This window comes from Hemitrygon akajei, chromosome 9 (assembly GCF_048418815.1).
Source record: "Hemitrygon akajei chromosome 9, sHemAka1.3, whole genome shotgun sequence".
Lineage (NCBI taxonomy): Eukaryota > Metazoa > Chordata > Chondrichthyes > Myliobatiformes > Dasyatidae > Hemitrygon > Hemitrygon akajei.
Window position 1 is genome coordinate 61636553 of NC_133132.1, and position 12716 is coordinate 61649268.

A 12716-nucleotide genomic window follows, 5' to 3' on the forward strand; every position below is an offset into this window, starting at 1 on the left:
AGATCGAGAGCATGAGAAATGTCATGGATGTAGGTGGGAACGGACTTAACCAAGGGGGATAGAAAGGAGTCGAGGTGTGAGGACATGAATTCAATGTGGCAGGAGCAGGTAGACAATGGGCTTAACTGGATAGTCAGGTGTATAGATCTTGGGGAGAAGGTAGAAGCAAGCAGTATGGGATAGGGAACCAGGAGTTTGGTGTTAGGTAGTATGAGGTCATTTGATTCCAAACAATTGGTTTATTGATCATTACATAGAACATAGAATAGTACTGCACATTACATGCCCACAATGTTGTGCCAACCCTCAAACCCTGCCTCCCATATAACCCCCCCACTTTAGATTTCTCCATTACAGAATGTCTTTCTGGTGCTTCCTGCTCTCTCCCCTCTCCCAACCATGATCCCCCTCTCTCTGGCCCTGTCCCACTAAGTCCACAAGAGATCCATATCAGAAACAGGTTTATCATCACTCATGTCATGAAATTTGTTTTTGTAACAGCAGCAGTACAGTACAATACATAAAATTACTACAGTACTGTGCAAAAGTCTTGGGGGTGCTAGCTATATTTAAATGCTTAAGATGCTTGCAGAGTACTGTAATATGGCTTGTCTAGAGACAGAGCAGTTAATCACTGTAAAAATGTTTGCCAGAACATTCGTTGCCTGAGATCAAGGTTATTAATACACCAGTCAGTGTCATCACACCTGCCACACAGACTGTCTGTAAGCACTCCTCTGGGGCTCCCTGCCGTATCGTGAGTGTCTGTGGAAAAACAGCAAACACAGACAGCAATGTACCTGCTCTGGAAATCAGCTTCACTGTCATGCACCCCACTCTCCATGTCTCCACCCTCAGCACCAACCCCTCTCCTTCCTCTCCACTGCCTTTCTGCTGCAAGAGGCAACCAAGCAATTGTGATTCAAATGTCTGCTGGAAACCTGAGCTACCGTGTCAGAGGCATTTCCCCATCTAACAAAGAAGCCCCGCAGATAGCATAGTTACTATACCACACCAAGTTTAACCACCTCCTGCTTGTCTTGATTTAGAGACACTGATAGGAAGATTACGCAGAGGCTATACGTGTTAAATACATTTTAAAAGCATTGCAATAAAGACTGAAGTTTCACAAATGTTGTATGAATAACAAGTCAGGTTAAAAGCATGGGATCCAGGGCTTTCTAAGCAGGGATAAAGTGCTGGGACTGGAAGATATACTAACACATTTGACTACAGCTGAGGTCATAGAAAAGTACAGCACAGAAACAGGCCCTTTGGATCATCTAGTCTGTACAGAACAATTTAGATTGCCTACTCCCATCGACCTGCACCAGGTCTATAGCCATCTGTGCCCTTACCATCCACATACCTATACAAACTTCTCTTACACACTGAAATCGAGCTCACATGTACCACATGCACTGACAGCTTGTTCCACTACTCCCATGACCTCTGAGTGAAGTTTCCCCTCATTTTCCCCTTAAAGTTTTTCACTTTTCACCCTTAACCATGACTTCTAGTTGCAGTTCCATCCATCCTCAGAGGGAAAAGCCTGTTTGCATTTACCCCATCTATTCTCCTCATAATTTTGTATATCTCTATCAAATCTCCTCTCAATCTTCTATGTTCAAAGGAATTTTCAATCTTTCCTTAAACTCAGGTCGTTCAGATCCGGCAACATCATTATAGAGTTTGTCTATACTCTTTCAAGCTTATTTACACCTTTCCTATAGGTACAGTAGGTGTCCAAAACTGCACACAATACTCCTATTTAGGCCTCACCAATGTCTTACACAACTTCAACATAACATCCCATCTCCTGTACTCAATGTTTTAATATACAAAAGTATTCCAGTTCAGGTCACAATGAAACATTATGGCTTTAGAATGGGTACAGGAATGTAATTTCAAGAATGAAGGAGTTATAGACAGATTGAGAAGAATGAGTGTATTCTTCAAGGAGAACAGAAAGCTATGAGGAGTTTAACTGCATTATCAAGATGAAATAGACAGAAAAATCTTATCACAGCTGACAGATCAGAGGTTACAATGTGACAAGAAACTAAAAAGGAATTGCAGTAATTGGCTAGGATTTGGAATAAAATTTAGAAATAGCCTTATAAGTGAACCGGAGACATAATCAGAAACCATAGGGAAAGAGCACGAGTCAGGACTAACTGGACTACTCTTTCAAAAAGGCAAAGTGGATGATTGGCTGCATGACCTTCTGTGCTGTACTCCAAAGCAAAAAGAGCTAGGAAGCTCCTAAGCATCCCACCCACCTGCCCCTTCATACTTCCCCTGCCCACAAGTGTGACAGATCCAGCAGATTCTGCATAATTTACAGTCATGTTAAAACTAGAATAGATGCAAGTCCAAATTAATGATACTGAGTACAGAGGTATCAGCCAGCTGGTGGATTAGTGGCATCAGCACTGGACTTCGAGGAGAGTGGTCCAGAGTTCAAATCTGGCTGGCTCCATGTATGCTTTCCATCCATGCTGAGTTGAGCGTTGAGCTAGCAACTCAGCCTCGTAAAAAAAAACTGCTAAAGAAACGGCAAGGTTGCCACCCAATATGACACAACGTGTGGAGTGGAATAACAAACAAGAGTACAAAGGAATAGAGGGAGTGTACTATTTAGAGATCTCTAGGTGGTTAAGGCATATGGGATATTTACCTTTATTACTCAAAGCATAAAATACAAGAACATGGTCTCACAAGAACAGTACAACATTAGTCAGACTGCTATAGTATAATTTACCATGACATTAGAACAACATGATTACATTTAGTGAAATGTAGAGAAAATCACAAAGACTAGAACTGGAAAATTATTGTTAATGAGAAGATGCTGCAGCAGGGGCCATTTTCGTTGGTATTAACACCAAGTGGAGATTTATTTAATAAGAATAAAATTAAGAGAGGCCTGTATGGAGTAAATAGAAAAGGGTCTATTTCCTTTAACAGGTTGGGCAGTGATAAGAAAACATTGCATTGTTCTACCCATAAACAAGGTTCTGCCCCAGTAGAATGATGCAGGCCAAGTTATACAATGGCATTGTAATGTCGGACAAGGAGAGTAGCTGTCAGATGACTGGGGTATGGCCTTTATACACACCACAGTGTGAGAAACTTCAGCACTTCCTGTGTTTATCTGCAAAACCGCAATTACTACTGCACAAGGACTAATACAGCATGGAAACAGGTCCTTTAGCTCAACTTGTTCAAGCTGCCTACCTAATCTAGTCCATTTGCCCACATTTGACCTGTATCCCTCTGAATCTTTCCTATTTACTGTATATATTTAGCTGTATAAGTATCTTTTAAGTGCCATTATTGTATCCACCTCAACTATTTTCTCTATATGTTTGTTCCAAGTATACACCACCCTCTACAGGAAGAAGTTGTCCCTTAGATCCCTATCTAATCTTTTCCCTTTCACCTTAAACCTATGCCCTCTAGTTTCTGGTTTCTTTTCCCTGGGAAAGACATATTGACGAAAGACAAATGAATGCCTTAGGATCAAAACAGTCAACAGGAACATAAGTCCCTTAAGCACTAGAACCCTAGGGCATACTTGCTTTTACCTCCTACCTTACATACTATCCACAACCAATGATCTCACTTTAAGGACTCTTTGTTATTTCATGCTCTTGTTATTTATATTTGCATTTGCAGTGTGCTTGTTCTTACATTGATCCTGTTTACAGTTACCGTTCTATAGATTTGCTGAGTAGATAGATACTTTATTCATCCCCAAAGGGAAAAAAAATCTCAGGATTGTATGTGGTGACATTTATGTACTATGATAATAAATTTTATTTTGAATTTTACATCCTTCTTTTACCCAATGAATGACATCACAACAGTATGTCTGACAAGACAGATTTCCTCAGAACGGAACTCTTATTCTTTCAATATTCTGGCCCAAAACAAATTGTCTTCATCAGCACAGCACTCTGAACCACATGGGTCACAACACTGGGCGGTACAGATTAGCTCTGTTGCTTGCACAGGTATCCATCCACCTGCTGCTGGAGTTCTCTCATCACCAAGTTCTAACATCTTAAAGCAATCTGAGCCAGCCAACACCCCCATCAGCTGCAAGGTACTTCACCAGTTCCTCTTCTATGCCACACCACTCATATCTAGATTCATCACTGATTGGTATGGCAACTACTCTGCCAAAGACTGCAATAAACTACTGTGTTGTGGACACAGCACATCTGAGAACACTAGCCTCTCTCTAAACTTCTTGCTACCTTGGTAAAGCAGTCAAGATAATTAAGGACCCCATCTCTCACAGGGCAGATAATAAAGAAAATGCCTCAAAGCACAAACCACCAGACTCATATTGAACAATTCCTTAGTATAATTGGATAATTCTTGATCTCACAATCTTCCCTGCTATATTCTGGCATCTTATTGTCCACCTGCACAGTACTTTCTTTGGAACACTTTATTCTACATTCTGTTACTGTGTATTCCTTATACACTCATGGGATTAAGCGATCTGTATTGGCAGCACGCAAAACAAAAATTTTTCACCATACCTTGGTACCATGTGACAGTAATAAAGTAATGTTACCAATTTATCCCTCTTGCCCAGCACCCTGTTCCCATTCACTTATGTGAGTGGGAACTGTGTCAGTTTCTCATACTTGTATTGGTCCTACGACCTCCCCTTACAATAAAGTTCAACTCACACAGTTGTACAGAATCAGGTCCCTTGCCATCCAGCTGTTAATTAATACTATACATAGTCCATTTATCCTACAAAGAGAAGCTACCCCTTCAGTGAACACCACTTGTTCTGGAGTTCTCACTAGCTCCCTTTACTATACCAAATCAAGGGCTTTCATAAACTTCAAACATTATTGCATTGGTCACAACTTCAATCTTTGTCGTTTTGTTTCGCCTACCCCAAATTACATTTGCTTTTTTTCCCCAGCAAAGACTTTACTCTGCATTCCGTTATTCCTCGATGCATTTCTGCAATAAAATCATCTGTATGAATGGTATACATTCATGTTTTTTCTGTACCTCAGTACGTTACAATCATAACCCAATTTACCAAATCTGTCATTCATTAACATTCGTCTCCAATAAGAGAAACAGCCTCTTAGACCATAAGACTAAGAATAAGCAGAATTAGGTCATTCAGCCCATTGAGTCTGCTCCACTACTCCATCATGGCTGATCCCGGATACCACTCAACCCCTTCTCGCCATACCCTTTGATGCCCTGACTGATCAGGAAACAATCAACTTCGGCCTTAAATATACCCACAGACTTGGCTTCCACTGCAGTCCTTGGCAGATCATTCCACAGATTCACTACTCTCTGGCTAAAATTTCCTCCTCACCTCTGTCCTAAAGAGTCACCCCTTAATTTTGAGGCTGTGCCCTCTAGTTCTGGATACCCCCACCACAGGAAACATCTTCTCCACATCCACACTATCTAGTCCATTCAACATTGAGGTTTCAATGAGGTCCCCATGCGTGCTTGTGAATTCCAGTGAGTACAGGCCCAAAGCTGCCAAATGCTCCTCATATGTTAACTAACACCTTCATTCCCAGAATCATCCTCGTGAACCTCCTCTGGACTCTCTCCAATGAGAACACATCCTTTCTGAGATATGGGGTCCAAAACTGTTGACGATACTCTGTGTGGCTTATAGAGACTAGTGTCTTACAAAGGCTCAGCATTATCTCCTTGCTTTTACATTCTACTCCCCTTGAAATAAGTGCCAACATTGCATTTGCCTTCTTTACCACAGACTCAACCTGTAAATTAACCTTCTGGGACTCTTGCACAAGGACTCTTAAGTCCCCCTGCATCTCTGATGTTTGAACCTTCTACCCATTTAGACAATAGTCCACACTATTGTTCCTTTTACCAAAATGCATCATCATACATTTTCCAAAACTGTATTCCATCTGTCATTTTTTCTGCCCATTCTTCCAATTTGTCTAAGTCCTGCTACAATCGCATTGCTTCCTCAGCACTACATACTCCTCCACCTATCTTTGTATTATCCAAAAACTTTGCCACAAAGCCATCAATTCCACTATCTAAATCACTGACAAAGTGAAAAACAGTGGTCCCAATACTGACCCCTAAGGAACACCACTATTCACTGGCCGCCAACCAGAAAGGCCCCCTTTTTCCCCATTCACTGCTTCCTGCCCGTCAAACAGTCCTCTATCCAGGCCAGTATCTTTCCTGTAACGCCATTGGATTTTATCTTGTTAAGCAGCCTCGTGTAGTACCTTATCAAATTCTTTCTGGAAATCAAAGTAAATAACATCCACTGCCTCTTCTTTGTCCACCTTGCATGTTACTTCCTTGAAGAACTCTTAACCAATTTGTCAGGTAAGATTTCCCTTTACAGAAACCATGCTGCCTTTGACATTTTATTAGTTTCCAAGTAACCAAAAACCTCATCTTTAATAATCGACTCCAACACTTACCCAACCCCCGAGGTTGGACTAACTGGCCTACAATTTCCTTTCTTTTGCCTTTCTCCCTCCTTAAAGAGTGGAGTGACATTTGCAATCTTCCAATCCTCTGGGATGATGCCCAAATCAATTGATTCTTGAAAGATCATGACCAATGCGTGCTCTTGAGCCAGATTCACAATTGTTTACAGAGGGATGGCGGAGGCAGGTACTCTCACAGGATTTAAGAATAAAACAGGAAATTACTTAAAGAGATAAGGTTGAAAGCAATGTTACAGGTAGGTAGGGTGGTGAAGGAGGTGTTTGACATGCTGGCCTTAAGCATAGGAGTAGGGACATATGTTGCAGATGTACAAGATGTTGGTAAGACCGTAGTTGGAAATAGAAAATGCATTATTAAACTGAAAAGAGTATAAGGAAAATTTCCAAGAATGCTGCCAGGACTCGGAGGCCTGAATTCAGAAGAGGTTGGCCATACTAGGACTTAATTCCTTGGCACATAGGGCACTGAGGTGTATAAAACCATGACAGGCATAGATAGGGTGAACGCACATACTTTTACCCCCTGGGCAGGAGAAAGTAAAATCGAAAGAGCAGAGAGTTGCCAGAGAAAGTACCTGAGGCAGGTACACTAACATTAAAAAGACATTTGGTTAAGTGCATGGATAAAAGGGTCTAGTGGGATATAGGCCAAACACAGGCAAATGGGACTGGCTTGGTGGGCACAATGGTTGGCCAAAGAGTCTGATTCCATATTGTGCTACTCTATGACTAGCACTTGAATCACCAATGTATAGGATTGAATTAATATTGTTGGGTAAATTATTGCCAACATGCCATGGAGGGCTGAAGGGCCTGTTTCTGGGCTGCATGGCTCAACAATTGATTACAAACAGACCTTCCAACCAGAAACTACAACACAATGTTAGGAATACACTAAAATGGAAATACTAATATCATAGTTTGAAATGAGAAAAGCATGACCAAATATCACAGTGACAGAAAGAAGTTCATAGGCAACAAAGACATAAAATTTTTAATATTCAAATGAACATCTGATATAATTGAACAATCTTCAAATCTTGGAATGAAATAGAAAGGTGTTTCAGCTGAAGGAAGTGACTGATGCTTACAATACAAGGTTGGTAATACCCAATCAGACAAGTTTCTGAGCGATGGCTAGTATTTTGGAATATTCCCCACCCATTTTCCGCAGAGCTTTGGGGATAGGCACCTTGATGCGTGTCCCTGTTGGGTTCCCATTGTCTTCGATGAGCACCACGTTGTTAGAGTCAAACCTGGGTGTCATCCGAGGTCCAGGCATCTTGTGGCCGACAATCAACGCCTTCTTCTTCTGTCCTTTGATCGCCAGCATGATTTTGTCTCCTACTTTGCCGATGCCATTTTTGGTATACACATGAATGCACTTGGGCGGCCTATGATACGGGGTGTTGCCAAGGGAACTGTTGTCCACAACCCGCACCCTGGTCATCTTCTGTATAGCTCCACAGACTGTCGAGGTACTAAAGTGAAGGGCAGAAGTGAAGAGTGGCTTTAAATACTAAATAAAAATGTACACTCACAATCAGGGTTGAAGCCTTCCCTCTACCACCCACTACTTTGCAGCTTACTCTACTCCTGCTTACATTTACTCAGTGGAGAATCACACCTCACACTTATTAAATGCAGAATCAGTGTGTAAATGGCAGAAAGATTTCAACAAAGACAGGCAGAACATGGAAATGCAAAAGTCAAAATGTAGGCCAATTAAAGAGCTATGAGTTGGTAGGTTAAGAGACCACTCTAAATTGACCCCAATAGAAGGTGATAGGAATGTAGAGAGAGTAGAATGGATTAGGGTAGGAGTATATAAAAAAAATTGGGTCTTTGATGATCAGCATGGACATTGTGGGCTGAAAGACCTGATTCTGTGTTGTATGTCCAGAGGGCACAACCTCCGAATAGAGGGATGTCCCTTCAGAATAGAGATAAGGAGGAATTTCTTTAGCCAGAGGATGGTAAATCTATGGACCTCATTGCCACAGACGACTATGGACGGCAAGTTGCTGGGTATATTTAAAAGAGATTGATGGGTTCTTGATTAGTGAGGGCAAAGGTTATGGAGAGAAGCCAGAAGAGTGAAATAATTATGTGTCTACAAACAGAAAGTTTTGAGTTCTTACGCAAATGATACAGTACCTGAACATACGGCTCATCGCTTCTGTTGTACGAATCAAAGAAACAAAGCCCTTTGTGAACAGTGCCATTACGAAATTAAAGGCAACAATAATTACAACAGGAAGATCTTGCAGACGTTTGAAATCCACATTAAAAACGGAAAGTACAAGGAATGCCTAGGTCAGGCAGCATCTGCTGAGAGAAACACAAATCAGTCGTTTAGTTCAACGACAATTCATCAGTTTGTTAAAAAAATCACAGTAAATTATGTTTAGTCTGGCAGTCTGACTAAACAGCTCTATTATTGCTTTCTCCAGACAAACTGCTACCGGATTAAGACTATCTGATAATTCCTCCATCTCACACCCTGGTACTCCATTAATGATCTTAGTTATATAGCACAGAAACAGATCTACATCCAAACTAGTCCACTGTGCACACTCACGCTGTCCAAGTCCTCGAATCCCCAACCAGGGGGAATAGACCGCACACATTTAAGTCGATGCCAGATGGCCAAAACCTGGAGCCCTGTCCTGGAGTGTGGGTGAGAGGGAGGGAAGAAAAGGGCTATTCCACTGTGATTGGTTTGTTGCTTGTTGTTCTGTTGATCATTGTGGGCATGCTACATTGGTGTTGGAATGTGTGTCCACATTCGAGAGGTTCATCACATCCTTATGTGGTGGTTGTTAATGCAGATGATGCCTTTCACTGTATGTTTCAACATACATGTGCTAAATAAATGTGAATGTGAAGTCCCTCAATTTTATACACTTCTGCTTGTTCTCCAGTGCTCCAGAGAAAAAAGCCTCAACCTGCTCAACATCTCTCCATAACTCAGTCCAGAGTTCCCACAACACCCTTGCAAATCTGTCCTACATTCTTTCCAGCGGGGTAACCAAAACTGACCGCAAAACTGATTCCAAGTGTCGCCTCAGTAACATCTTGTACAACTGCAACATAACATCCTGACTTTTATACTCAGAGCCTTGGCTGACGAAGACCACTGTGCCAAAAGCCTTTTTTTAAAAAAAAAACTACTGTCTACCTCTAACACCACATTTAGGGAATCATGTACTTCTACTCCAAAGTCGCTCCATTCTACAACACTCCCTGGGGCCCTGACATTTGCTGTGCAAGTCCCACTTTCCACATTTGTCTTCCATGGTGATGATTCAAAGAGATCTTAGCATCCTACTGATACAGGCAATAAAGCAGCTTAAGGCAATCTATTACTGTTACAAAACCTGGCCTGGACTAAACAAGGACAAATACGAGACTTCCCTAGTTCTCAAACTAACTGTATGCCCTGCCCACAAATATCATATGAATGCATCCTAATACTCTTTTCATACTAATTACCCTTTTAAAATGAGTAGGCCATATGGCCTCATCTGCCTGTTCACTGTCCAGCAACATCATGGCTGATCCTTTACCTAAGTGCCACTTTCCTGTGCTAATTCTATATCCTTTATGCCCCTTCATATGTAAAAATCTACTCATCTGTCTTGAATATACTCAGCGACAGATCCTAAACAGCCTCCTTGGATATTCAGGAACTGTTCTTGTAGCTTTTTCAATTTATGCACTGGCATACAGAAAACCTAATTTTCCCCTAAATTTGTTAATGCCTTTCCATGAAATGTAGCTTTGCCTCAGGAATTTATCACAGGTTATTGACAGCAATGATTTTTAAACTGTATTTCAAGGTAAATCCCATTTTCCTCAAACATTGTTACAAACTTTCCAATTGCTTCCATGTTCCATCAGAAAAATGGCATCTGCCCTTGAGAGAAAGTAGCCTCAGCCAATGCTAGAACTAATCCATACCCTAATCACATAGTCATAATAAGCTATAAAAACTCAACATCTATGGAGGGAAGTGACAGTCGACATTTTGACTGTCCATTTCCCTCCATAGATGCTGCCTGAACTTCTGAGCTCCCTCAGCTTTTTGTGTGTTGCTTTAGATTCCCGTATCTACGGCACCTTGTATCTATATCGTACAGTCACCCACCCACTACTTAGATGTGCCATGGAGATCATTCTGACAGGCTGCATCACTCTCTGGTATGGAGGGGGCGGGGGGGCTACCGCACAGGACCGAAAGAAGCTGCAGAGGGTCGTGAATTTAGTTGGCTCCATCTTGGGTACTAGCCTACAAAAGTACTTTCAACGAGCAGTGTCTCAGAAAGGCAGCGTCCATTATTAAGGGCCCCCAGAGCATGCCCTTTTCTCACCATCAGGTAGGAGATACAGAAGCCTGAAGGCACACTCTCAGCGATTCAGGAACTGCATCTTCCCCTCTACCAACCAATTCCTAAATGGACGTTGAACCCATGAACACTACCTCACTTTTTAAATACACATTATTTCTATTTTTGCACGATTTTAAACCTATTCAATATACGTATACTGCAATTGATTTACTTATTAATTATTGTTTTTCTTGTTCTATATTATGTATTGCATTGAACTGCTACTGCTAGGTTAAATTCCACGACACATGCCAGTGATTTTAAACCTGATTCTTATTGCACCTCAATAGGTCGAGAGGACTTTCTCCGGACAGGTCCAGGTTTATGGGGAGATAAAACCAAGAGATAATGGAAATACTCCGCAGCTCATTCTACACCCGCGGAGGCATTAAAGTCAAACACTTCAGACTGGTGACATTGAAGGAGCCGAAACCACGTTGTGGAGACAGGCGGCCTCCAAGTATCCACGCGGACTACTGCCTACGCCCGGCCCACAAATTATTGGCCAGGCTTCCTCCCCCATCTGCACCGCACACGGTAACGCCGTATCCCGTCCATAATCACCTGATAGCAGGGGGAAAAGGGTGTAGATTCGGCGGCAGAGGCCACGCAGCCGCCCCACAGCTCCTGCACGCAACCCGGCCCAACGCGCTGACGCAATACGCTGCAAGGAGACCATGGCAACGCCGCTCTGCCTTTCCCTTTTTAATTTTGCCATCAGTGCAGCCCACGTCTTTCCTGCGGCCTTCGATATGATGCCTTACGGTTTTATTTTAAAAATAACTGCTTCCCGAGGGAGACAGCGCCGTGATGTGCGAGGTATCCCAGGGAAGCCGGAGTGGGCGGGAATGTCTCCGGCGATGTCACCCCGCCGTGGGTGGAGCGAGGGGGGGGGATGTCAACAAGAGATTCTGCAGAAACTGGAAATCTTGAGCGGCACGCACTAAAATGCCCGAAGAAGTCGGCGGGTCGAGATCCCCTCCGTCGGGACTGAAAGCAAGGGGCCGAAGCCGCGGGACGTGCCGCCGGTGACGTCAGGACGTAAGGAGTTGAGGGGCGGGTGCTGCCCCGCCTCCTTGGTCTGCGGTCGGATCGGTGGCAGGTGTTTATTTTGTTCCCTTCCAGCCACCAGATAAGTGCGTGTGTTTGCGTCGGAATTTGGAATCGGAGCCGACTTCTGGGCGTGTTTTTTTTCGCTGCCTGACTGAGCTTTAATGGAGCCCGGGGTCGACGGCCAGGTGGTTGCTATGGGCCTCCTGTGGTGACTGTGCGTGTGCAGGTAAGCGAGCGCACGGCTCGCCGGTGCCGCCGCCGCCGCCGCCGGGTTCCCTGGGGCTCTGTCACCCCTGGAAAGGCCGGGCTCTCGCTCCCGTGCACAATTGCAGAGGATGTAACCCACCCCAATGCAAAAGGAATTTCGATATTTTTTTTTAAATGCAGCGATTAAAAGGAACCGCTGCTTATCTTTTTCCTTCAATGTTCTAATTCTCCATATCGTTAGGTTGGTAAAAAGAAACCAGCATTTGTTTTTAAAAGATATGTAATCTGGCCTTCGTGTTTTAGCGTTAAATACCCAGGCATTAGAAAGGAGAGTTGCCACCTACTGTGAATGATTTCGATAGATTTGCAAAACTGTTCTTGAACGCTGTGTATGAAGGTTGGAAAGGATAAAGAATCATACCATTTTGCGCACTCAAGCTTGTGAGTTTTATTAATTACTTTCAATACAAAGAGGGAAATGGTTTTACTAGTAAACTAGAATTCTTAATGCCGTGTGTACATCAGCAGCATTTAATCCTCTTAATTTATGTAATTTCCA

At 42.8% G+C, this 12716-nt stretch overlaps 2 protein-coding genes across 7 annotated transcripts in view; one reads left to right on the forward strand and one right to left on the reverse strand.

Moving 5' to 3' along the window:
• Positions 1–7473: 7473 nt before the first annotated feature.
• mrpl14 (mitochondrial ribosomal protein L14) lies at positions 7474–11809 on the reverse strand. Of its 2 annotated transcripts, none has more exons than XM_073056099.1 (3): positions 11462–11809; positions 8664–8834; positions 7474–7987 (listed from the first exon to the last, which is right to left on the reverse strand). In XM_073056099.1, exons 2-3 carry the CDS (start codon positions 8729–8731, stop codon positions 7621–7623), a joined length of 435 nt encoding a protein of 144 aa, XP_072912200.1. In that variant the 5' UTR covers positions 8732–8834; positions 11462–11809; the 3' UTR covers positions 7474–7620. The 2 variants fall into 2 exon arrangements, with proteins under 2 accessions (XP_072912200.1, XP_072912201.1); XM_073056100.1 differs by having other exon boundaries at positions 8664–8837.
• Positions 11810–11945: 136 nt separating this feature from the next.
• Positions 11946–12716, forward strand: part of LOC140733155 (CSC1-like protein 2) — a 191513-nt gene continuing 190742 nt past the window's right edge. For all 5 annotated transcript variants that reach the window (XM_073056084.1, XM_073056083.1, XM_073056082.1 and 2 more), the window contains exon 1: positions 11946–12176. The gene's annotated coding sequence lies outside the window, so the exon portion shown is untranslated. The remainder of the gene's footprint in view (positions 12177–12716) is intronic.

Excerpts from the sequence above, each read along its gene's own strand:
- mrpl14 (XM_073056099.1), bottom strand. The coding sequence starts at position 8,731 with ATGGCACTGTTCACAAAGGGCTTTGTTTCTTTGATTCGTACAACAGAA. Across the intron at positions 7,988-8,663 it reads GCGATGAGCCGTATGTTCAG|TACCTCGACAGTCTGTGGAG; the intron begins GTACTGTATCAT and ends CCTTCACTTTAG.